Source organism: Mus pahari, chromosome 3, assembly GCF_900095145.1.
Source record: "Mus pahari chromosome 3, PAHARI_EIJ_v1.1, whole genome shotgun sequence".
Taxonomy (NCBI): Eukaryota; Metazoa; Chordata; class Mammalia; order Rodentia; family Muridae; genus Mus; species Mus pahari.
In genome coordinates this window covers 133,087,685-133,114,851 of record NC_034592.1, presented here as the reverse complement: position 1 = coordinate 133,114,851, position 27,167 = coordinate 133,087,685, and the positions used below count along the sequence as shown (strand labels likewise).

Below are 27,167 nucleotides of genomic sequence, written 5' to 3'. Positions count from 1 at the left end.
ACACACACACACACACACACACACACACACTAGTAAACTAGACTCAGCCTGGCAGCACACTCAGCTGACGTTTGTGAAGCTAGCTTGCTAGTTTCTTCCCCAACAGCCTTGTTTTTCCATTCTCTGTAGGGTCTGCCTATTCTCGGCTGCTTGCACACTTCCCTGTTCTGCACAGTTCTGATTCCTCTGTCTGTGGATCACACCTCTTCATAGCTCCTCTCCCCTTTGCCACAGATTGGGCTCAGCTTTCTTCCATCTGCTGCATGGAGCAGTTCTTGACTTCCTGTTTGGACCATTTCAGGGAAAGTGGAGGGCCATGTGAGGGACCTGGAGTTAGTCTGAGTCAAATCTGTTAGTGTGTGACCCTTCGGCAGGCTGCTCAATCTCTGCACTTCACACCAGGGATGAGAAATACTGGTAGTGTGTTCCTCAGGGTGCTGCTCACATCCAGGCTCTGGCTGTTACTGTTTATCCCAAGTTGCTCTTCGCTTCTGTGAAGGGGGTTGTCTTGTCTGGGTAACTTCAGCTCCAGTGTTCTGTTGAACAAACGTTATGTGGCACCTGCCACAGTCAACCTCAGAAGATTTCCTCCAAATACCTTGAGGCCACTGGGTAGAAGTGGGCACTGCATGAACTGACCTGAGTTAAGCTCACCTTTAACATCAAGTGATCAGTGAACACGGTGTCAACAGAACTGAGCCTACTAATCCCCAGGTTTATGGTAAACAAGCCCACTGACCTTGTGCTTTTTCCAGCAAGTCATGTGAGCTGAGCTTGGGCAACAGAGGGGGAGGGGAGAACTTTCTTGAAAGGCGTGTCCAGCTTAAGGTGGTGATGCCACATGGATCCAGTGTGGAGACCACTGGAATGGTGGGACGACCTCAGAGTCTGTGTGGAAGGTCACCTTGTAGACAGATCGTGTTTGTAGTGGTTGTCTCTGTTCTCTGCAGTTGTGGCAGTTACTGCTTCCTGAGAGAGAGGAGATCCTGCTCTGCAGGAACAGTAAACCACAGCAGATCAAATCCTATTCCATTCTCTTCTACAGCATCTGGAATAACATTTGTTAACTTTTCTTTGCATAGTCAACTGCCTGGATCAACATGTGCAGAAGTCTCCTGAGACCATAGCTTTGATCTGGGAGAGAGATGAACCTGGGACAGAAGTTAGGATCACTTACAGGTACTGTGTGTCACCTGGATCCCTCAACACCCCAAACACGACCTGGACCTTTCTGAGGTTTGGGTTTGGGGAAGGTACATGACCCCTTTGTGACCATTAACACACTTTCTAGTCTGGAAGGACTCCAGTTCTGCGTTTGCTTGGTGATGCCTGATGTCTGAAGATTCCTGTTTTGTTTTGTTTTGGTTTTTTAAGATTTATTTATTTTATTTATACGAGTACACTGTAGCTGTCTTCAGACATACCAGAAGAGGGCATCAGATCCCATTACATATGGTTGTGAGCCACCATGAGGTTGCTGGGAATTGATCTCAGGACCTCTGGAAGAGCAGTCAGTGCTCTTAACCACTGAGCCATCTCTTCAGCCCCCTGCAGCGATGTTAAAAGACTGGAAAGGCATTAACCTGATTCTGCTGCTGTGTCTGGCTCAGGACATGGAATTATCTAAGCACTGGGAGATGTTTCAGCTTTGGGGGTGTTCTGTTAGCTCAGGAAAGTGAGATGCGGGCAAGACAGGTTGTGGCAGGTACCAGAGCACACAGAATTCTAGTTGTATTGAGTTCAACAAAACCCTGAGCTGGAGGTACTCAGTTAAGACAGGGCAAACTCATGCACGGGATCTAAAGCTGCCAGAGCGTGAATGTGGATGGCATCTTCGGAGCACTTGCTACCAGTGTCTCCTGTCACTGATGTGACATGCACAGAAATTAAGTGGTCTGCCTAAGGTCACATAGTAGTAGATCTTAATTTGGCTCAGGTTAGCTCCAGGGTCCCTCATACCATCCTGCCCTCCACTGTTATCCTGTAATGGTTTAAACAGGCAGCAAAATACTACCCTGTTATCAATGTTAGCTGCTGGCCTTTTTCTATATATCTTATGGTGGGGTGGTCATTTACACAAGTTTCTAAAAAGACTGACATTGTTCCTTGATTTCATAAATGGAACCTATGCACTATCTGGACTTGGAGTACCAAGTGTGTGATGCAGCACCAAGGTTTTAGATGAAGTAGGGAACATTCAGGGAGATGTGGCCATAGACTTTGATAGGTCCTTGGATAACTGGCTACCTGAAGCTGCTGCTTCTGGGTTCTGTTACAACAGATGCTGTGTACAGCAGGGAGGGTGTTGCCTCTTCATTGATGTCTCATTAGCTGAGCATAGGTGTAAGTCACTGAGAGCATGCTTGCCTAGCAGATAGAAGACCTCAGGCTCTACCCCTAGCAATAATAATAATAGTAATAAAATAATAATAATGATAATAATAACCACCTTTTGGCTACAGATACAATTTATCTTTATAACAGCGTCTATAATTTATCTTTATAACGGGTGTCTCCGGCCTGCCATGTGCTTAAGTCACATGTTCTGTGTTCAGGTCTGTAGCTTCAGCCTTTCCATATCCAGCCAATTGTCTAGCAAGTGCTTGTTTCATGCCTTTATATCAGTTACTACTGGTTAGAGTATGTCGCAATAACAACCAATCTCCACAGCATGGCAGAAGGTCACTTTAGGTTGAATAGTTAGGGAAGGTCTCCCTAGGGGTGTTTAATCTGAGATCCAACTGATGAGCAGAAATACCATATCCTGGCGGCAGGGAGAAAGTATAGTGTTTGGGGCCTGGGAATGAATGGGGCATAGAAGGGGTTTTCATGGAAATAGTTTCAGGCCAGGGCTCTGAGTGTAGCAATTGCTTGTAGACACTCAGGTAACTCAGGGGCAACTGGACTCTCATTTCTCACGTGCGTCTGGAAGTCTAGTCTTATTCCAGACCAAATTCAATCCTGGTATACCATTCTCAGGCTGTAGAAAGCAAGGTAACTTAAAAAAAGAGATATTTTAATTATGTTTAAAATCATGTGTGTATGTGTGTAGATGTGTGCATGAGTCTGTGGGTATGTGAATGAGAGTGCAGGTCCCTACAGAGTCCAAAAGAGGGCATTGGATGCCCTGGAGCCAGAGGTAGAGGTAGGCGGCCACCTGATATGGATGCTAGGAACTGGACTGTTTCGTAAGAACAGTACCCACTCTTAACCACTGAGCCAATTCTCCAGTCTCAAGGTGATAATTTTAATCTTCTATAGAAACTGGTGGTGTTACTGGCCCACTCATGCTTCATTTACCCTCCCTACCAGCCCTCTGGCATACTGTATAGCCCTCATAGCTTGAGGGCTGTGGCGTACTTTGCCACCTCTTTCCCTCTCTGGGCTGAGCTCAGGGCTCCTGTTGTTTTTTTTCCCCCTCTGGTACCGGCCTTCAGCCTCCATGTGGCCCACAGACGGAACAGCATCTTACTGCTAGGAGCCTGGATGAGGGGACGCCCACATGGCTTCTGTACAATGGAACTTGAGGAATGCTGCTTGTGGGAACTGGCTAGTTCAGCTGCTTTGTAAGGATTTCAGGTCTACTTCCATTTGCATGTCAATATACATCTTTTTCAAACTCGGTGGCTGCTTGGGCACTGTCATTCATTAAAAGACAAAAGTCACAAGTGGCAGGGCAGAGGCACTAACTAGACTGTTGGGGTCCTGCTCTGATGCTGCTCTAAGGACCAGGGTTTCCCTCGCTCCCCATGACAGGTGTGCTTAGAACAGTTGGTACACAGGCTGCCAGGGATGCCCTATGGCCTGATGCAGCAGGATTTGGCAGTCTGAGCTGCTGAAATGTATGGTTGAAGGTTTAAAGGTTAACCACATAGAATGCTCAGGATTGCAGCCAGCTCATTAAAGTCAAGAGAGACCTGAGGTTGACAGGAGTGAAGTAGCTCCTAGCCACACAGACACACTTCTGAATATATAAGTGAAGTGCCTGTTTACTAAGCTGTCCCTCTGCAAATGTGCAGAATTAGTTTGCTGTGCTCTGGTAGGTCTCTGATGGCTTAGAACTGGATGGTCGTGTCTGCTACTGGGTATAGTGTTACACACACTTCGTAACTGAACCAAGTGTGTGAAGGACTCTAAGTAGCCCTTCCCTGGCCATTTTAGGTGTTTAATTTGCTACATACATACCAGTAGACAGATTACATATTACCTCTGAAATAAAGTGATTTCTTTTCCCTGTGGGGTGGTCACAAGTTCTGTAGACTCAAAGGTTAAGCTCCAGACTCTTAGAGACTCTCTCTCTCTCTCTCTCTCTCTCTCTCTCTCTCTCTCTCTCTCTCTCTCTCTCTGTTACTCTTCTTCTGCTGCTAGGGATAAAATCCCAGGCAAGTAAGTGCCCTGCCACTGAGCTACACTACAGCCCTGAGCATTTAAAGGAACTTGTTGTGGTCAGGCATGGTGGTGCACACCTATACGAGAAAGCTGGAAGATGGAAAGTATGAGGCCATCATGTGTTATCTCGAAAGCCTCCGTCTCAACAAACATGGACAAACAACTCACCCCAAAACCATACACAAAGAAAATACAAGGGCAGATAACGCTATGCGGTAAAGTAGTGGGCCCTAAATGTAATACCTAGTGCTGCGAAGAAAACCAGATAGAACCCTGAGGGGTTGTAGTTGTTACAGGCGATGATGAGGGTGGTATGTTTTTCTGGTTCCATGAAGCTTACAGGTGACCTGGACAGCTGCATGTAGACAGGGCCTGGGAGTTTCAGGTGAACCTATAGAGAGACTCTGCACTGGGAGCAGACTGGCACCAGTGACCTTTGTCCTGTTTTTTCCTATGGTCTTCATTGGTTCAGATTATCCTCCTGCCTGAATGCCTGGCACCACTTCCCTTTCTGTAAAATGGGGTTGTCAGGGAAGTGAAAATGACTGTCCAGGGTTGGCCCAAGGAGACTGAGCTGAGCGTATGCACTGAACTGCAGAAACTACCAATGAGAGCTAGCAATAGTCAGGTCAAGAGCTGACCGGGGGTATTACAGGAGTGGGTGGGTTGGTGAGCAGGGGGAGTGGGGAGGGGATGGGGGTTTTCAGAGGGGAAACCAGGAAAGGGGATAACATTTGAAAATAAATAAAGAAAATATCTAATAAAAAACCCCAAACTCCACGACAGAATTATTTTAAAGAAAATGATTTGATTAGATAAGAACAATAATGTTAATATTTTCAACATTTTGCTATGAAAAAACTTGAAATGGTGCAGCCTTCTACTTACCACCTAAATTTTATGGTATTTGTTTTGTGGTGTGATATCACAACCCCCAGCCCACCCCCAGCCTTGTCTGTGTATCTATACTATTTTCCGGTCTGTTTCAAAGTGAGTTGTGGTAATATCAATACTGTATTAGATACTTAAAAAAAAAAATCATCGCCACCAAATATCTAACAAGAAGCAAATGAGGGGAAGAGAGGCTTCCTTTTGGCTCACAGTTTGAGGGTGTACAGTCTGTCATGCTGGCGAAAGAATAACTGCAGGCTGTTCTGTGGTGGCAGTAGTGTGAAACAATTGGTCCACCTAGTGTGGTCATGAGGAGGCAGAAAGAGTTCTAGAAGGGAGCTGGGCCAGACTATTACCTCTAGGACCTGCTGCTGAGTGACCCACTTCCTCCAGCAAGGTTCTCCCTTCTAATGTTTCTAAACAGTACCAGTTGCTAGGAGACAACGGGTACTGTTGTTCAAACACACGAGTCTCTGGGGGAGAGGTCACAGTCACACTTCAAACCCGTACAAGCTCTCCAACATGTGTGTGATTAACCCGAGGATAGATCATATGTGCTTGTTTTCTATTTTGATATGAAATTTACCTGCAATGAACCCATTTGCTGATTCCAATGCAAATGCTTGTATATTTTAAGATACTGTTTTTGTTCCTTGCGCATTATCAGTTCTCCAAGTACTGTTGATCAATTTTTTTTTCTGATATAGTTTTGAATCAAATCTTAAGGAGACAGACTCAGAAAAGTGATGTTGTTTGTTTATGAGCAAATGCCTTGTGTGGGTAGGGAACCACAGTTTAACTCTGCATCAGCAAGGTCAGTGCTATGAACCCACATCAAGTGCTAAGGGCCATGTCAGCAGATGTTTCTGGGGCCCGATGTATCCTGGGACGAAGCCCATTGGAAGGAGCCGTGTCGGCATCTGGTCTGGGATTTACCTAGTCATGGATGGACACTACTGTGCTCCCTTCCTCAGGTGCCAGTGCCTCTCACCACTGTGTCTACTAAGCTCTCTCACGAGTGTATTTCTGAGTAATATTTCTGAGTAATCTGGTTTTGTGAACTAACAACATCTTTACCCAGTAATTTGGGATTCAGCCCTGAATAATACCCCTATCCTTGGGAACTCAGGAGTCACCACAGTGTGACCTGCATGGAGGCAAACACACACACACACACACACACACACACACACACACACACACACACACACACACGCGCGCGCGCACGCGCGCGCACGCATGCACTCCGTCTCACATGCCTTCTAAGTCAATTCCCACAGCACGGGTAGGCACAGACTTGCTTTATGCCTTGGCACTGTCCTTTGAGAGTACATGCCCTGAGTGACTTATTAGCCTTTGCCTGTGGGTAGACATACGTGTGTCCTTCAGGGCCATGTATTTTGCACCCTGGTCTATATAACCCACTTCACACAGCCTTTTGTATATGGCCATAAACTCAGAGCTGTAGGTACTGAGACAAAAGGAGGCAGTTCCCCGGGACACTCTGACAGAGACACTTGAGGTTAGAGTTCAGATTGGATGTCCTATGTCCCCTCCAAGCACATAGGCTATGTGACCATAGGAAAGCAGTAGGCAGAGTCCCCCTTACACTTGTGGACAGAGGTTGAGGGAAGCCACCAGGCAGAGCATGGATAATCTGGTCCTTTTTGAGGAAGGTGGGCAGATGGTACCTGGGCACTGCCCTTCTCATCCCCTGGGTGCTTTTCACATGACAATCCTTCATTCCTCAGGTGGACATTGCAGAGACTCCTGGTACACGTGCAGAACCCCCAGTGCATCTGTGGTAGGCTTGGTGAGGTTTTAGGACTCTGTTTGCCTGGCTGGGGGGCCCTCCCTGCTGTGCTTGAGGGTTTCAGCCCAGATTTCTAGGTGGGAGAGGGTGTAAGTCAGGGAACTGACTGAGGGCCTGCAGTCTACAAGCATGACCTCAGAAGAAAGGCACCAGGTCTGAGTTAATACAGTTCTTCTCTTAGGCTCACTGCAGAGGTCTGACTTGGGACCAGAGCCCAAATGATAGGTCCTAAGATCAGCTTTTCTTTTTCAGTGTATAAAATAATGGGTTTCATTATGCCATTTTTTCATTATGCCATTTTATGTGCATATCATTATGCTTTGCTCATATTCATTGACCCCCATCACCCTCCCTGTGCCCTTCTTTTATTTTATTGGTTTCCTTCCTTCTCTCTCTTTCATCCTATTGATCCCTTTCCTTCTTCATTCTGTCAAATCTTTCCCTGATTCATCACTTTGTCTGGCTCTCAATTAGATGCCACCTTCAAACACGGCTGCTTCCTTCTACAAACTAACTTTACCTTCATTGTTTGGGATTAAAGGTGTGTACTAAGGGCATGCCCTATTCCAGCCAGAGAGATTAAAGGTGTATCTTTCTACCAGACCACACAGACCTAGAAGGTCTTTGGCATAATTTCTTGCCAGAGTAGTCATGTTGCCAGATTAAAATTCCTCTACAACTACAGGGAAGTGAAGAATGGGGTCTGGACTGTGGTGGTGCCACAGTGGGGCTCCCCTTATATATTTGACAGGGATGACCTACACCACATACTGAGTCGGCATGGAGGTGGGGGAACCTTGAGCTGGAGCCACTTCCCTAGGAACCTGTTTCTATTCTGGAGCCTGAGTGTCTTCCAATGTGACAAGAAGGGGCTAGTCTCTTTGGGTTGAAATGATAGGAAATAGGAAGTCACTCTTTGGACATCAGTTGAAGAGGTTCTGGGAAGGCTTGGGTTGAAAGGCAGAGGAAGAAAGACTTTGGAGGGGTCTGAACAAGTAATCTTGTGCCAAGGTCTTCAGTAGGCCTGCTCCATGGTCTCCCCTCTCCCCAGCTATGTGTGATCAAGCATACATCGCCCCTCTGGCTGGAGTTTCCTCATCTGCAAAGTGGAATCATTTCTCTCGCACACTGAGATTAATGCTGAGTGTGCTATGTGCCATGGTTTGTTTTGTGTGTGTGTGTGTGTGTGTGTATGAGAGACAATGAGACACACACAGAGAGGCAGAGAGAGACATAGAGACAGAATGTATCTACACTATGTATGCATGAGCTCATGAAAGACACAAGAGTTATAACCAGAAGATGCTCCAACATGTAATAAGGACACATGCTCCACTATGTTCATAGCAGCCTTATTTATAATAGCTAGAAGCTGGAAAGAACACAGATGTCCCTCAACAGAGGAATGGGTACAGAAAATGTGGTACATTCACACAATGGAGTACTACACAGCTATTAAAAACAATGAATTTATAAAATTCTTGGACAAATGGATGGATCTGGAGGATATCATCCTGAGTGAGGTAACCCAATCACAAAAGAACACACATGTTATGCACTCACTGATAAGTGGATATCACCCAGAAGCTCAGAATACCGAAGATACAATTTGCAAAACTACATGAAACTCAAGAAGGATACTTTGGTCCTCCTTAGAAGGGGGAACAAAATACCCATAGAAGGAGTTACAGAGACAAAGTTCAGGGCACAGACTGAAGGAATGACCATCCATTGACTGCCCCACCTGGGGATCCATCCCATAAACAACCACTAAAACCAGACACGATTGTGGATGCCAACAAGAGCTTGCTGACAGGAGCCTGATATAGCTGTCTCCTGAGAGGCTCTGCCAGTGCCTGACAAGTGGATGCTCACAGCCATCCATTGGACAGAGCACAGGGTCTCCAATGGAGCAGCTAGAGAAAGGACCCAAGGAGCTGAAGAGGTTTGCAGCTCCATAGGAGGAACAACAATATGAACTAAACAGTACTCCCAGAGCTCCCTGGGACTAAACCACAAATCAAAGAAAACACATGGTAGGACTCATGGCTCTAGCTGCATATATAGCAGAGGATGGCCTAGGAGAGGCCCTTGGTCCTGTGAAGGTTCAATGCCCCAGTATAGAGGAATGCTTGGGCCAGGAAGCAGGAGTGGGTGAGTTGGTGAGGCAGGGGGTGGGAGGGTGGGGGTAAGGGGGAGGAGATAGGGAATTTTCGGAGGGGAAACTAGGAAAGGGGATAACATTAGAAATGTAAATAAAGAGAATATCTAGTAGAAAAAAGAAAAAAGTCTTAATAAAAATAAAAATAAGAATAAATTTAAAAAGAAAGAAAGACACAAGAGGGCATTGAATCCTCTGGAACTGGAGGTTCATTTAGTCGTGAGTTGCCAGGTGAGTTTGGGAAGTGAACCTTGTTCCTTGACAAGAGCACTATGCAACCCTAACCTTTGATGCTTAAGTATCTAAGATCTTTATGTATCCAAAACCTTTCCTTAAGATCATGGCTTCTTGCATTGAAGCTCAAAGATGTTTTGAATTTTCTTACATATGAACACTGCATTTGCTTGTCTTTTGGACACACTAAGGGTCTCAGAAGTTTACACTTAGGATGGAAGGAATGTTGGACTGCTAAGAAAGTTTATTTATGTCTCAGGAGACCTCTTTGATGGAGCCTTTTTGAGGTTTCTCTCTAGGCAAACCTGGCCAAGGTTCAACTTGAAGAGCACACAGAAACAAACACCTCCCTTGAAGCTGGGTCTCCACTTTGTGACCTCTCTTCTGCTATGCAAGAGCAGGTGGGGTTAGACAGTTGCAGGAGATGGAAAAGCTTCCACTGAGGGAGAGAGAACGGGACTCATTTTCTAAGGGGAGGGGCATAGCCTCTGCCCCTGCTTGAGAAGCCTGAAGGGGAGAGCTTCCTTGTTTCTGCTTGTTCCTGTTTTGTGTTTTTCTTCCCGCTTCTAGACTGTAGGTTAGGAGTTAGCCTGACTCCAGCTTTGCTGTATGTGCCTGTGGCTTCCTGTGGCACCCCGACAGGAGGGACAGGAGACCCATGGATCAGACAGACCTCTTGCTACCTAGAAATGTGAAACTGGTCTCTTCACCCCCACACTGCATCCTATGCTCCTCTCCAGGGACATTTTCACTCCCTCACCTTTTCTTATGTGTGTGTGTGGGCGGGCACAGCATGCCATGCCTTAGGGTACAGCCTTGGGATGGTGAGGACAGACTGTGAGGGTTCTGCCACCCAGCCCTCTGTCCTCCTGAAGTCTTTTATCTCTTCTGTGTCCAGTCTGCAGCCCGCCTCCTGTTGGTTGTCTCCACTCCCCCGCCCTGTCTGAGCAGAAGCTGATGTAGATGACCTTAGGTCACCACTCAAGGTGACAGCTCTGACTCCCTGAGAACTTCTGGAGCTGGGAATCTCGTACCCCTGGGGAAACCATTATTAGGTTTGCACTCAGCTTGGCCCCTGTAGAGGTATAGAAAATATTTTCATCCACTGTCCTGTTGCCTTTCACAGGGGCAGCTCTGCAGCCCAGAGACACCCTGCCTGTACGATGCTTAGTGTTGGTTGTCACCTTGACAGGACCCAGAATTGGGTTTGTCTGTAAGGGAGTTTGTGGATTGACCCACGTGGGAAGACCTGTCCCCCCAACCCCCGCCCAACTGTCGGAGACACACTCCATAGGCTGGGGGTCCAGATCGAATATGAAGAGAATAGGAGCTGAATGCCACATCTATGTCTGAAGCTTCAGCAGGAAGCTTCCTGACTGCAGGTGCCCTGTACCTTGCGCTTCCTCAGGCTCCTGCCTCATGCTTTCCCTGTTAGGACGGTAATCTCTTGAACTATAAAACAAACAAACAAACAAACAAACAAACTCTTCCATCTTTGAATTGCTTCTTCTTGGATATTTGATCTCAGCAATGAGAAAAGTATTTAACATACCAACCACACCTAAGTTAGCATTCTAAAGCATGCAGTGCCCTGCTCACTGATAGGCGCTGCATTTCAGACTACGTAGGTCCCGGAGGACAAGCAGCACCGAGGGCAGTTGGACAGGAGCAGGGTTCATGACACCAGAGGGCTGGGAGACATGGTAAAGCCTGGAGAGGAGATCTGGGTCTTTGGCAGGTGAGGTGGATGATTCTGTTGTTTTGCATGGGGTTGTTGGAACAGTGTTCCCCACTGGCACAAATGGAAATGCTTTGTGAAAATGGCCAGGAAGCCTTGAGCCTGCAGAAAGGGCTTCAGGTCTGGTGAGGGTTCCAGCATTTGTGGGCTAGTACTAGCCTCTCAGCCAGGATGAGCTACTTGACCTAAGTGACAGAGCTACCCAAGGGAGCTGTGCCAGTGTGCTCTCTGCCTTTGAACCTGTATCCCAAAGGGCAGTGGGCCCATTCTCTTAGATGACACAGAACTCACAGTGATCTGAAAGTGAGAGAGAGAAGTCATGCGACCAGGAACAGGAATTGACAGAACTGGAATAAGAAGAGGCATGCGGTTGCTCTTCCCCACCTCCCAGGTAGTAAATAGAAATTATATGACTGACGATTTTTTTTAATGAAGGGAGAAAGCTTAGTTCAAGTTATTTATAAAGACATTCTCACAGAGGTTGGAGGACACAGGCTGTTTTTTTAGGGGCGGCCTGGGGCAGCAAGACAAGTTTACTTAAGTATCCATACCACTGATTCTGTACTTAGCTTTCAACACCTTGTTTAGGGAACCTTAATGGGGGTTTGCAATCAGTCATGCTACCGGACTGTCTTCCCAAGAAAGCTGCTTTTGGAACACTTGCCAGCGTGACAGGGTCATAGGAGCTGTCTCTCCTTCCTTCCTTCCCCAAGCTGCTTCAAGAGGCAGGGAAAGCACCCAGCCTAGATTTGACTCCTGTAGTGTCATTCTGGTGACCACGTCTGCTGGAATAAATATTTCCCAGAGATCATTCTCTATGTGTCAAACTGCAGTGCTCTGTGGACCCACAGGAAAGCCTTGAAAGAGAATGATTCCCAGCTTGTCTGGAACTTTCGGTGGCTCCTCAGCCCCTCTGTTTTGCCACAAGGAGTTGTGAAGAGTGATGGCTGGATTGTCACCAGGTGGCATGGGAGCCATGCAAACCCGCAACAGGAAACATCCCGTGGGTTTGTTTGTCAGGTTTTTTTAATCACCGGGAAAAGCGAATGTTTTTAGAAAATTAATAGCTACATTCACTTTCACGGCTCACTAGGAAAAGGACTCCCGGTGTGGTTTTGGAGCAGTAAACAAGTCTATGGTCCAGGGCGAAGTGTTCTGCCAGGCCCAGCTGCTGTTGCTGGCTTCCATGCTGGGATCCCACCAGCTCTTTGGGCTTCCAGCCTGCAGGGAGCCTCCTGAGTGCTTATTGCTTTTACACTCGCCTCCTCTGGGATGCGTGAGCTGGTGAGCTGGGCTTTGGGCCAAGAAGGAAGAGAAACTCTTTTTCATAAACAGGAGGTGAGCAAGAGGAAATCAGTCCGTAAGAACAGTCTTTTTCGGGTCTGACTGGATATACTTTTGGCTGACAGCCTGCTGGCTTTGGTCAGGGATGTAGAATGTGACCTGGACATGGCTGGGACAATCCGAGGGACAGAAGGTGCTGGGTATGGTGTTATACTTGTCCCCTTGTACCTCTTCTACATTCTGTTGGTACCAAGAAATCTAGCTTCCAAGGCGGAAAACTTTAATCCATTCTTTCGCCAGCTTCCCCATTTTCAAGAAGGCTTATTTTTAAATTATGAGCATTGCGTGTCTCTGCGTATGGATGCACCTGTGAGTCGAGGTGCTCGGAGACTCCAGAGGCTTTGGATCCCCTGTGGAACTGGAGTCACAACTGTGATGGCCCTATGTGGGCACTGGGACCTGGACTTGAGTTCTGTGCAGGATCAGTATGCTTTTTTTTTTTTACTGCTGAGCCATCTCTTTAGTCCCTAACTTCCCCTTTGAACAAATCTGCTTCAGGCTCTCCTTCCTTCCTATCATCTGCACTGGGGAATGGAACTCAGTGCTCACACGTGCTGAGCATAGGCTGTCTCCACTCAGCCTAGTCCTCTCATAAAACAAATGAACATTTAAAAGCAAACTAGCTCAAGGGGAACGGTAATAACATTAATGTGCTGATGGGGGAAATCATGATTTGGGGGACACTTTATATTAGGAAGAAAGGAAATTATTGTGATACCAAGGTTCCTGAGGGGCGCTGGGTAAGTGCCAGGCTCTTAGAGCTCACACTTCAGTTCATATCCTGCTCTAATTTGTTTGGTTGAATAACTCTGAGGAAAAAAAAAAAAAAGCTTAACGTTCATGTGACTCAGTTTCCTTGTATGGAGAAAGAGCTCAGAGCCCACAGATTGTTTGGCAGTTGAAGTTTAAGTCTTGACTATTGTTCCCCATCCCACCCCCTTACCCCTGCCACCCTGAGAGACTGGTCTGCCAACAGTACAGTGTGAAGCTTATGGTGCTAAAAGGTAGTAGACCCTTCAAGAAGTAAAGTCTACTGGGAGGTCTTTAGGTCATTGTGGGCATGTTCTTGAAGGAGATATTGGGATTTTAGTGTGTCCCCCTCCCCTTTCCTTTCCCCTCTCTCCCTGTCACCCTGACATGGAAGGTTTCATCATATACTCTCACTGTGATACACTGAGCCTCCACTACAGGTCCAGAGCAACAGAAATAACCATGAAATAATAAATAAGTATGAAACCAAGAACCCAACACAAACCTTTTCTTTTACTAAGGTGATTATCTCAGGTAGTTTGTTTTGGTGACAGAAAGCCATTACAAAAGTTCTTCTGTCTGAAGGCTTGGAACAATTCTGGGTACAGGGCACACTACAGTTGTTAGTTATTGCTGTTATAGGGCAGGAAGGAAATGAGAAATTGAGTTAGGGGACCAGCCATTTTAGGCTGAGGTGGTGCAAGGTGATGGACCTGATGCTAGCCTAGGGAGAGGCCTCCTGTGCTCACAGTGGGAAGCAAGTGTGGCTGGAGGAGGGGGGGGGTGGCACATGGCAGGTGGGTGGTATGGTTGTACCAATGGTATACAGTGGGCCGGTCTTCTCCTAGGCCTCTCTCAACCTCAGGCCCCAGTGAATGTCTGGACCTCAAAGGGTAGCAGCTGTCTTGTGGTTGATCATGCACCCTTCTTAGATCTGTTCCTGCCATTGTACTGGCTAGTGACCACAAAGCAGGTGGATTGCTCATGGCCTCCACAAACCTTTAGGTCACATTTCCTTAGAGCCAAGGATCAGATCCTGCAAAGTACATAGGACAAACTGACATTTTGTGTACTCCTTCCCGGGAAAGAGACCCATGAGCGCCTGCCTCTGCTAAGGAGTCATCAGAGAATTAAGGGTGTGAGCCAGTGGTAGGGTGCTTGCCTTGCATGTGTAAGGCTCTGGCTTCTAGCCACAGAACAGTGTAAACATTTATCTCTAAAACTGTCTGTTTTAATAAATAAAGTTAGCTGTGTGTGCAGGTCAGTGATAGAGCGATTATCTTAAATGTGTGAAGTCTCCAGGGTTCAATGCCCAGTGTAGAAAAAAAAAGGGGGGGCAGTTATGGAACTGTCTGTATTCACTCTTTGTCCACCTCTTAGCCCATTTTCTGTAATGATGATATCTACTATCTATGGGACGCCTTTAAAGATGCTTGAGCCATCAGTCATAGTTGAGACCTGCAGTCCCCTTAGTGCTGGACTCTTTTATAAGGTCATTTACTCCAAAGTGTGGGGAGCCTATTAGGATCGTGTTACATTAGCTTTTCTTGGATAGATATGTCTACTTATGGTATATGGGGCGAAGCAACAGTTCTACTCCAGGCTAGTGTGGTGAAATAGTAAGTTTATCAGAGTTACTTATAGAAGCCTAGGAGAGGGGTTTGTTACAGGAGCAGAGGCGATACCCCCCTCAACCCCAAACTTTTGCCATCACTGAAAAGTGCCACTTCAGCATGCATGACTACTTTTCAAACCCTATACCCTTCTAGTGCCCTCAAGATCACAAGCAGCTAGGGGAGAATTGCATACATCTGGGAAAGAGGATGGTATAAGGAGGGAGAGGCTGGAGTCTCTGGTGAGGGTCTAAAATCACCCCCTTCTATGAGAGAACAGCAGGGCAGGGTCTTGAAGGTGTCCTGCAGGTATTCATAGCTGCTCCAGATAACAGGGTAATGGTTGCTATGCCCAAAGCACATTGTTCCACAGCAAATCCTCATCTGTGCTCAGACACTGCTGGGTATCCAGGGAGACATCCCTCTAAGGGATAAAGGTTGAGGTCAGTACCTTCATCACAGGGCGGCATATCTCAAAGAAAGCATATCTGTTTTCTGAACTTTATGGCAAAAAGCAGCTTTGGGAGTTTCCCATGTTGATATGTGGATCTTAATATTCTTTTCTTTTTCTTTTTCTTTTTTCAAGACTGGATTTCTCTGTGTAACAGCTTTGGTTGTCCTGGAGTAAACCAGGCTGTCCTTGAACTCACAAAGATCCCCCTGCCTCTGCCTCCCAAGTGTTGGGGTTAAAGGCATGCGCTACCATGCCCAGATGACTCAATATTTTCATCAAAGCTCTTTGCTAAAGGTCATGGTCATAACCTTACATGATAGCGTACTTGGTTTATGAACCTGCCCAGCCCATTTCTGTGACTTCCATTCTCTGAGGGTTATAAACAGCAGAATGAGTGCATTTCATCACCAAGGAATCAGGCTTCATGGTTCAGTCACGGTTCCCCTGGGCTGTTTCTTCAGGATAGGGTGCAGGACCTGCTGTGCCTTGCTGGGAGAGAAAGATTCGTCTTGTCACGTTTCCTGCCTTACTAACACCTTTTCTTCTCTCGAGTTCACCAAAGGGAATACTAAACCCTAGAGATTGTAGCAGAATCTTTCTGTGACTGCTTAGGACATGGAGTTGACCCTCCAAGGCTTGGAGGGGAGAGAGATTGTGCCAATGAGCTGCAGGGAGAGTGGTTCAATTGCCCTGGGTCTGTGTGGCTCTCATTTTATGTTCACTTGCTCTGCTCATCCATTTGATAAATATCTGCTGGGTATCTTCTATGACCCAGCCTTATTGTAGATGCTGAGCTTAAGGCAATGAGTGCAGTTCAAAGCTTTGAGCAAACCTTGAGCTCTAGTGGGGTGGATATGAGAGGATGAGATTCTCAGCTAGTGTTTATTTCATGAACATGGAGAGCCACAGTCAGCTTGTAGTTTCCTAAACACAACACACACCAATCGATGTCTTCCTCCCTTAGCATCCAGGAATGACTAGGGGGGAAAGAAGTTTTTGATACAGTCATTAAAAGAACAAAGCAAAACAAATCAGCCAGCTTTGAGCTAGACATGGCTGTGCACACTTGTATTTCTAACACACTCAAGGTGACACAGAAGGTGATGAGTTCCAGTCTAGCCTAAGCTATTTGGAGAGTTTCAGGTTAGCATGGACTATGGGGTCCTATCTCAAAGCAACAAAAACCACCACCACTACCAAACTTTGATTGAAAGATGAATGAATGAATGAATAAATAAATAAACAAAACCAAATAACAGCTTCGTCCTCTCCTCCCTCTGACCTCTCTTTCTAGCTGTTTCCTTTTTGGAACTCATCTGAGACCCTCAGGCTGTAGTTGGGGCGGGGACGGGGTGGTATGCACTTACATTGTGTGACTTTAGGCAAGTGTCAGGTTGACTACAGAACTAGTAGGTTTGTGTCTGCTATAGGAAGGTTTTGCTATACAAATAGGTCACCATCCTTCTTTCTCTAAACTGCTGCCCCTGTGCTGCAGGGTAAAGGCTGGGTTTCAACACCACTGGTCAGCAGGCAGGGCACTCCATCTCTCTCAGTGCTGCCCAGGGCATAAGCGCTAGGGCTGTGAAAAAGGAGCTGAAGGGAGGGCCCTATTTGCTCATGCACTACTGCTGTTTTAGCTGTGAGCAGGCTTCTCATCAGAGAGGGGTGTTTCTGGGCCCTAGAGTCTATGGCTAGGGTCTGGGAAGAGTTCTTTCATTGTTAACTCAGGGAAAGGGTAGACCAAGTGCCACTGAATGCCACCTTTGTCCTCTACAGCTTCAGGGAGAAAAGATGGAAGGGGCACCGGGCTGAGCCAGGGAGAAGTGGCCAGCAGCTGGACCAATCACAGCATGGATGGGCATGAGGCTCATTTGTGTTCCTTTGCAGGATGGCTTCAGAAGAAACAAAGGACTCCTTGAACGCAGCCTGAGACGGGGACTGTATTTTCATTCTGGTCTGGTTTCCCAGAGGCCTCTTGTTGAACTTAGTCTATTTGGAAGCCTCGTGGATAGGCAACTATGCTTTTCAGGGGCTTTGAGGGGCTTGAAGCAGGATCCTGCACTGGGCCTGGCTCTGTCCTATTTAGAGCATCTTAGTGCAGCTCAGAGGGCAGGAATGTGGCCAGCGGTGGTCTCCCTCAACCCAGAAAAAGGGTCTTTCTGAGTTAATTAGTGTAAAAATTGTATAGAAAAGAGGGAAAATAGCTGCGTATCCATTTACCGTGCCCAAGTTTAATGAGATAAGGCATTCAAAGAGCCTTGATGGGCACCACAGACTTACTTCTGTCCTGTCTCTGCTTTTCTTTTCTTCTGCTTCCATAATGTGGCAGCTTTCCTATCCTATACTCCAGGTTTTCTTGGAGTTCAGTGTCAGTTCAGCTTGCTATCTTCTGTTTGGATGGCTAAATGTTGTGACCTGGTGAAGGACTCATACCATGTAGATGCATGTGTGTGTGTGTGTGTGTGTGTGTGTGTAGCCAATCTGTCATCTGCACCCCAACAGTACCTAACACAGACCCCTCCCTGTCAACTCTTCCCAGGGGTTACAGGCAGGGTAGTCATCTTTCTGTTGTTTTCTCTTCCCAGCCACTATGGCTTCATTAAGTTGGCCTTTGTCCCACTGAGGCCTAAGTCCCTAACTAGAAGTGGTTCTTGGTGCCCTTGACTTCTGTCAATATAGAAGGCTGGGAGCCTCCTTTTCTCCTGCCAGAAGACTTCCTTTAAAAACCTGCCTTTTTTGTTTATTTGCTTGTTTGTTTGTTTGTTTTTGGAAGCCAGCATTTTCAGAACTCTTAGGAACGTGATCTCTCGGAAACCGAAATGGTTGTGAGGACAACCTTTAGCAACATGGCCCATGATGTACCTATATGGAAAACATTTCTGCCTTGCCAGGCTGTAAATTCCTTCCGCCTGCACTTGGTAACTTGCCCAATGCTCCATTGTGCTGTCCTGTGTCTCTCCCCTGTCTCTGATGACATTTTCTTTTTTATCTGTAGGGAGCTTCTGGAGACCACATGCCGCCTGGCCAATACGCTGAAGAGACATGGAGTGCACCGAGGGGACCGTGTGGCCATCTACATGCCTGTGTCCCCACTGGCCGTGGCAGCAATGCTGGCCTGTGCCAGGATTGGGGCTATCCACACAGTGGTATTTGCTGGCTTTAGTGCAGAGTCCTTGGCTGGGAGGATTAATGATGGTGAGCATGGGTGGGCATGGGAGGAGTCCCTGGACCTTGGGCTCCCAGGCAGGACTAATAGCACTACCCATTAGTTGCTCAGACAAATGACAGGTGCCACCAGGGCAGGTGAATGAACAGGCCTAGATATGAATAAGTATCAGTGTGAGGCCTAGAAGGCCTGGCAGGGCCACATTGCAGGTGAAAGGGCACAGGGGTGGTGGAGGCTTGAAAGGTGCCAAGATTCAACAACACTAGCAAGGAACAACACTCAGGGGTGGAGAATACCCGTCTCCAGAAGTCTGGAGGAGTTGAGGTCATGTGGTTCATTGGTAAGACTTTCAGACCTATGGGGTATAGTGGCACACTCCTTTAAACCAAGTGCTCAGATTTCAGGTGGGTCTGAGTCCCTAGGAAGAAAAGCAGCAGTGTGTCCTTGGTTTTAGTGTTGTCAGAGAGCTGGGTGGGTGGGTGGGTGGACAGATGGATGGATGGATGGATGGATGGGTGGGTGGTGCACTGTCTATATAGCTTGAGCCTTCTGTTTTCCATATACAGACCCTGGTCAGGCTCCTCAAGGAAGGTCACAGGGTCTGGAAGCCACTGAATGTTTGTATGTGTTCTGTTTCTTCTTTTTCTTCTTAATATCCTTGCAGTTGCTCATTTCAAGAGAAGTACAATGAAGTGTGTGTGTGTGTGTGTGTGTGTGTGTTAGAATTGAGCTAAGACCAACACACCTCCACCCTTAGGTTTGTGAGACAGTCTTCTCACTGGCCTTGAAATTTACTGCCTCAGTCTTTTGGGGGCAGGGGTTATAGATGAACACCACTTGGCCTATCAAATGCAACTGAAATTTTCATTTTTCATATATGTGTATATATATGTATATGCATATGTATGTATGTAAAGGTTATTGATTATTTATTAACCTTCATAGTTTGAAAATGGATTCATAGGATTTCCTACCCACAGAACCATGCCTTCCATGGATAGAGATAATGTTACTTCTTCCTTTCCACTCTTGATGACTAATTCTCTTGGCTGGCTCTGATTGCAAGTCCTGTGACCATGTTGCCTAGTGGTGGGGTGAACTGGCGTGTTCATCTATGTCCTGATCTCAGAGGTAACACTTTAGGTTATTTTCAGTCTGAGTATGATGTCCGCTATGATGTCAGGGCATTGTGCTATGATGTCAGGGCATTGCACTATGATGTCAGGGCATTGCACTATGATGTCAGGGCATTGCACCATGATGTCAGGGCATTGCAATATGATGTCAGGGCATTGCACAGATGCCTTTTTTCAGGTGGAGGATGCTTCATTGGATTCCTCTCTTGTTGTTTTGTGTTTCTAGAGTAAATGATGTTGAATTTGTCAAATGCTTTTTCTTTATTTGTTGAAACATGGGCTTTTTTTTCTTTATTCTATCAATGTGGTATATGATATTTCTGGGTTCTGCTTGCTGAACAATCAATCCTTGCTTTCCAGTGGGAAAACCTTACCTTCTACGGGGTACAGTTTTGAGACTAGAATGGCATTGAGGGCTTCTGCACCATTGTTCAGGAGGGATATTTATTCATCTATAATTTTCTTTTAGTGTTTTTGTCTGTCATTGGCATCAACACAATGCTGGCCTCATAAAGTGAACTTAGAAATATATATACCTTCCTTCCTTCCTTTTTTGAAAGGTTTTTGAGAATTGGTGCTAAGTGAACAGGACTCCATTGTCCAAGGATCAAGGTGTTTTATAAATACCAAATCTTCACTTGCCGGTGCCAGTCTGGTCCTGGTCTTTTCTTTATGAAAAGGTGACTATTGCCCCTCCCCCCACACTTTTTTTTTTTTTTTTTTTTTTTTTTTTTTTTTTTTTTTTTTTTTTGTTATTGTCTTTCTATGTAGCTCTGACTGTCCTGCAACTCACTATGTAGACCAGCCTGGCTTCAACTTTCAGAGATCAGCCTGCTAAGTTCTGGTATCGAAAGTGTGCGCCAAAACGCTTGACTACTATTTCCTTTAAATTTGGAAATAGACACGGAGAATTAAGTGATTTAGTCCAGATCACACAGCTGCTACATAGGAAGGCTGGAATTTTCCACGAAAGCTGATGCTGGAGCATTTAGCAGGTTACTCCTTTCTCTCCTGTGACCAAGGTAACTAATGTCTGCTAACATTCTCTGAGGTGAAGAATCATAGCAGATCCTAACTGGCTATAGGATATGGTTATTTGGTAACTGGGTTCTGGGGGAAGCTTCCAGAATCGGAGGATCTCTGAATAAACAGTATGAGAGTGCAAAGGTTGGCTGGTTATGGGGCTCAGGATGGCTTCTCCTGCAGTTCCTCTTTATGATTGCCCATGTGTAAGAAGAACCTGTGTCTTCAGTCATCTGGGAGGTGATCCTGGGAAGCGCCATTGACCGTGGGCCATAGAGCTGGGAAGAGGAGCCCAGACAAGATTCCAGAGCTTCAGCAATATATGACCCACGCGTCTGAGTAGCCACATGCATTGCTGGTTTAATATTCTGTTTTTTTGAGAGCTTCTGGGAGAAGACAGTTGGTTGGGGTAATGTTCCAGTACCTTGGTCCTGGACGTGGGATAGACCCTCGATACAGAGATTTAAGGTCCTGGTGTATTAATTATTTTTGTAGCATTGTGACCAAATGCCTCATAAAAACATATTAAGTAAGGAAGATTTTATTTTGCGTTAGGGTTTCAGGGAGCTCAGTCCATTTGTTTGGCTCTGTTGATTCTGTGCCCACAGTGAGGGCACAGTAATGGGACCATTAAGCAGAGGCTGCTCACCGCATAGCAGACAGAAAGCATAGAAAGAGACTCTGTGTGTGTGTGTGTGTGTGTGTGTGTGTGTGTGTGTGTGTGAGAGAGAGAGAGAGAGAGAGAGAGAGAGAGAGAGAGAGAGAGAGAGAGTATATGTGTAGAATATCACCTTCAACTGCATGCCCCAGGTAACACATTTTAGCCAGGTTCTACCTCCTGAAGTTCCCAGAACCACTAGAAATATAACCACCAGCTTTGGAACCTGTGGGAGACACTTGAACTTCAAACCATAACACCCAGGGATGTGGGAAGCCCCTACAGGCAGTATCACGACAGATGATCTACTCTAGACTCTTACACATGGATAGCCTGAAATTAACCACAAACGGGGTTCGGCTGGTTTATCCCCTTGAGGTAGTGTGAAGGATAGTCCCTCAGTCCCATAGTGTCTCTCTCATTCTGCCCTGGGCCTCAGCTAGCTTGGCAGTAGGAGTTTGGACATTTGGGAAGAATCTTGAGCAAAGCCTGCCTGGGTCCTTGAAGAGAATGTATGTGACAGGTGAGTGCTCCCATGAAGGCAAGGGGAGTACTCCGGTAGAAGCAAGACTTGATCACAACGCCTGGCACCCTTCTGGAAACAGTGGTTCTATTCTCTGGACAGCAAAGGGCTCTGGCCTACAGCCACTGGCAGGGATGGCTATGTGAAAACCTTGGAACTTGGTCTTTATCTCTTGGCGTTTCTCTGTCAAGTTGGTTACAATAGGCAATCTGTCCATCCCTCACTTGGAAAAAGCTCCTGGGGCAGGTCAGAAGCTAGGATCCTGGCTGAGAAACTGTCTTTATGCTGTTAACTTGTGGAAGAACAATTTAGTCTCAAGGTAATTTTAACNCCCCCCCCCCCGCCCCATACACACACATACACTCCCAATCTGTAGAGTTGAGGAAAGATGGGGCACTTCTGTGCAACACCTGAGCTTCCACAGCAAGCAGACACTGGCTTTTTTTTCTTGATTGGACTTCCTCTGCCACACTCTTAGGCCTGGACTAGACAGCTCCAAGTCAGGTCCGGCAGTGAAGGTCTACACTGATCAGATATGTCTGTGTTGTATCCCTTAGCCAAATGCAAGGCTGTTATCACCTTCAACCAAGGACTCCGGGGAGGGCGTGTGGTGGAGCTGAAGAAAATAGTGGATGAAGCTGTGAAGAACTGCCCAACAGTCCAGCATGTCCTGGTGGCTCACAGGACGGACACCAAGGTTCACATGGGGAATCTGGACATCCCCCTTGAGCAGGTGGGTTTACCTCATGGGATGTACAGGGTGAGAGGAATTATTAGTAGATCGCCTAGGTCTGAGGCTCTCAGTCAAGATTTCTTAGAGGGTCCCCTCCTTCCACATACTCTCCATATGCCACCCTTTCTCTGCCCTACCAGGGAATGGAGCCCAGAGTTTTGCATATGCTAAGTAGGAGCACAAACATCAGGCTGCACTCCCAGCCTCACTCCTTTGGTGTCTTTGCCTTTGAAACTGACAGAGAATGTCACTTTGAGAATCCTGACTTCAGCCAGGGAAAAGGTAGTGTCCAGGCCTTAGCGCATGGGAGAGGCTAGATGCCTTGACCTGGTGATATGCTTCTGTCCCTTCCAGGAGATGGCCAAGGAGGCCCCTGTGTGCACCCCTGAGAGCATGAGCAGTGAAGACATGCTCTTCATGCTCTACACCTCCGGGAGCACCGGGACGCCCAAGGGACTCGTGCATACCCAGGCGGGCTATCTACTGTATGCCGCCATGACGCACAAGGTAGGAGCCCAGGGGAAAAGGGCGAAGGATGCCTCCTGCCAGGGCTCTGGCAGAGTCTGGGTAGGGCAAGGAGAATGTGCAGTGATGGCTAGAATTTCTGCAGCTACAGGCTTGTGGTGCAGATGCTTGCTCATAGCATGCTCTTGAGCAGGCTTCTAGGAATCATGGTGTGTATAAAAGAAAGAAGAACTGACATGCATCTGAGCCTGCTGTGGCCCAGCAGCCCCTCTGCTCTGCTCCAACTCCTTCTTCTGGAGGTATGGGGATGGAGCCCTGGCTGGCTCCCTTTCATTGCTGACTTCACAGGTTCTTTACACATATATCTTCCAACTGCATTATACAAAGAAAGGATATAAACAGGGCTGGGGTGGTAGAATGCGTGCTTACTATGTACAAGGCCCTGGCTTCCATCTCCAGGATTGCAGATGAACAAACAAACTCAAGCCTGTTGCAGGATATTTGATCACACTGTGAAGCTCAAGATTGTGTTGTGTACTGGAAAAACCTCTTTCAGCCCTTAGCACACACCTTTAATCCCTCTGACTGGAATAGAGACATGGCCTCAGTATACACCTTTCATCCCAAACAATGAAGGTAAAATTTGTTTGTGGAAGGAAGGACCATGTTTGAAAATAATGTCTAATTGAGTAGCAGACAAAGTGACAAATCAGAAAGATTTGACAGAATAGGATATGCCCAGCTTTCACAAGGAGAGGAAAAAGAGGCTACTTAAGAGAGAGCAGCATAGACAAGGAGAGGAGAAGCAGGCAGTTTTGCCAGGACAGTTATACAGAGTCAGGTTGCAGAGAGAACAAGCAGGATACAGGTGAAGACAGAACAAGCCAGGGAACGAGAAGAAGCCAGAACATTAGGACATATTGTCAAAGTTAATTTGAGGCCAAGCAGGGCAATTTAGGAGAACCTGAGAGAAGCCAGATTGAATCAGTCAGTTTGGAGAGTGGTTTGAGCCAGAACTGCTGAGTTGACCAACCAGCCAGGGGTCAGAAAGAACTAGGAAAAGTGAGCTTATTCAGCAGCACGTCTCACTGGCTGAAAACATTCTAGGCCTAGATAAGATTGTAGAGAGGCTAGAAGCTTCCAGGACTAGGCCTAGGTTAGCAGATGGAGGCAGTAAGTCTTAGATGATGGCAATCACCCAGGCAAGTAAAAATTACATGTTCACAAGCCAAATCCTGTCTTTGCATAAAGATGAACACATTCACTATTACATGTTAAGTATGCATGTTCTTCCACTCAGAAGGTCTTAGTTCATCCTTTCTGATTTTTACTTTTTTGTTTGGTTGAGTTATTTTTTTTTAGTTTGTTTTTATTTTATTTAATGTTTTATACAATATAATTTGATTATATTTTCTCCTTCCCCAACTACTCTCATATCTTACCTACCTCCCAAACCAACCAACTTTATGTTCTCTCTTTTTAACAAAGGCTGAAATCAAAACCGAGAAACACACACACATACACATACATACAAATATACACACACAAACACATACACACAACCCCACAAACACAAAAATCAAAACAGACAAATGTAAAGACAATAAGACAAAAACGCAAAATCAAAATGAAAAATCCACAAAAATACTACTGACTCCATATTATACTTGTAAACTACACCTGAGCATAGGGTCTAGTCTGGAGTATGGTTGATGTACCCAGTTACACTCTACTGGATAAAACTGCTTTTCCCTTTGCCAGTGGGTGTCAATTACAGATAACTTCTTTGTTAGGGGTGGGACACCTTGTGGTGTTTTGAATGGGAGTGGTTCCTATAGCATCATGTGTTTGAATACTTGAATACTTAGTCTATAGAGAGTGGCACTATTAGGAGGTATGGCTTTGTGGGAGTAGGTAATGATTTGTTGGAGGAGGTGTGTCACTGTGGAGGGGGGCAGGTTCTGAGGTCTCAGAAGTTCAAGCCCGTTCTCTTCCTGCTGCCTGCTGATCCTGATGCAGAACTCTCAGCTACCTTTTTAGCACCATGTCTGCCTGCAATGCTACTACGATTCCTGCCAATAATGGCAATAATGGACTAAACTCCTGAACTCTGAACTGTAAGCCAGCCCCAGTTAGATGGTTTCTTTTGTAAGAGTTGTTGTGGTTATGGTGTTTCTTCACAGTAATAAAACCCTGCCTAAGACAGATTCTGTGTGTACTTTGCCCTCCCAGTGCTGGGACTCAGCCTGTCTGGAACTTGTGCAGGTCTAGTGCATGCTACCACAGTCTCTGTGAGTTCATTTGCGCATCAGTCTTGTGTCTAGAAGACACTGTCTCCTTGGAGTCATCTATCCCCTATGACTCATACAATATTTGTTTTTGTTTCTGCTTTTGTTTGAGGTAGAATCTCACTCTGTAACCCAGACTGATCTCCTTCTTCAGCTTCCTTAGAGCTGGGGTTATAGACATGTATCACCAACCCTGGCTTCCCAGTGACCCCGAAAAGAAAAGAAAAAAAATATTTGTGGGTCTCTAAAACAATTAGTACTACTAATTTCAAAAGTAAAAGTAAAATTAAAAACACTTTTTATAAAGAAATTTGAATTGGTGAGTGAAAATTGCAGTGTGCCACCCTTGAGGCACATTAAATGACAGATCATGCTTTTATTCTGATAAATATATATAGAAAGTATTGATGGGTAGAAGGACTATGATTGAACATGGGTCCCTAGTTGCCCCAGAGAGTAGCTGACATTTCCCAGGTAGGACTGAGTTTCTGGGTTCCATTGGTGGACTGGATGCTCTGTTCCTAAAGCTGAACTCAGCTATGACTAGTGACAACAGCAAAGGCAGCTCTGTGGCCAGGAGACCTGGAAACCCAGGTCACAGTGAGGAGGGTTTAGACATCGTTCTGGCTAGTAGCAACTTTCCTTGGCATGGTCTCTTCTATCATAAAGCCAGAGTTCCAGCCAGGCTTCTAAAGAGAGTCCCAGAAAAACTTTGGCTGGTGTCTTAATCACTGTTCTATTGCTGTGAAGAGACACCATAACCAAGGCAACTCTTATAAAAGAAAACATTTACTTGGCTGCTTGCTTACATTTTCAGAGTGCAGTCCATAATTATCATGGTAGCATGCAGGCAGAAGTAGCTGAGAGTTCCGCATCCAGATCTGTAGGCGGAGACACACACACACACACACACACACACACACACACACACACACACACACACACACTCAGAGAGAGAGGGGGAGNTACAGGCTTGTAATTCCCCACTACGGAGGGAGGGCAGACACGGCTTAATCAGCAAGCCCCAGGTTCCCATGAGGGACTCTATCTCAAAGAGAAAGGGAGAGAGAGAGAGAGAGAGAGAGAGAGAGAGAGAGAGAGAGAGAGAGAGAGAATGAGAATGAACCTGTCATGGGTTTCTGAAACCTCAAGCCTATAGGCCTGTAGTCATATCATAATACAAAATTTATTCAGTCCGACTTCAAAAGTCCTCATAGTCTATCACATAACTCTGTGTTAAAGTCTAAAGTCTCTGAGACTCATGGAATTCTCTTAATTATAATCAAAATCAAAAAGTAGATGACATACTTCCAACATACAATAGCATAGAATATGCATTACCGTTCCAAGAAGGGGAAAGGGGGTATAGTGAGGAAATACTGGATGAAAGCAAAACTGAACCCCAGCAGGGCAAATTCCAAATTCTGCATCACTGTGTCTGATGTCAAAGTGCTTTTCAGATTTCCAACTCCTTTCAGCCTTGATGACTGCAACACACTTCTCTCTCTTGGGCTGATTCCACTCCTTGTTAGTGGCTCTCTTTGGCAGTGTTCCATGTCTGGCTACTCCAACATCTGGGAGCCTCTAACACAATCTAGGCTTCACGATCAGTTTCATGTATGGGCTTCTCTGAACCTCCATTCAGGGAAACCCCTGAATAGATCCCTGGCCTCAGAAGCTTTCCTTAGCTGGGGGTGGGATGGGGGGAGGGATTCCCCAGCCCCTTTCTTATATCCTTGACGCTAAAGCCAGCATCATGGGGGTGGCTGAAGCTGCCAAATTCTGCTG

General features: G+C 46.2%; 1 protein-coding gene across 1 annotated transcript in view; it reads left to right on the top strand.

Moving 5' to 3' along the window:
* The window catches only part of Acss1 (acyl-CoA synthetase short chain family member 1), a 50,199-nt gene that overhangs the window by 7,278 nt on the left and 15,754 nt on the right, over positions 1-27,167 (top strand). Inside the window, exons 2-5 of the mRNA XM_021192841.2 lie at positions 1,083-1,179; positions 18,383-18,582; positions 22,451-22,626; positions 22,981-23,133. Of these exons, the coding sequence (XP_021048500.1) occupies positions 1,083-1,179; positions 18,383-18,582; positions 22,451-22,626; positions 22,981-23,133 (626 nt within the window). The remainder of the gene's footprint in view (positions 1-1,082; positions 1,180-18,382; positions 18,583-22,450; positions 22,627-22,980; positions 23,134-27,167) is intronic.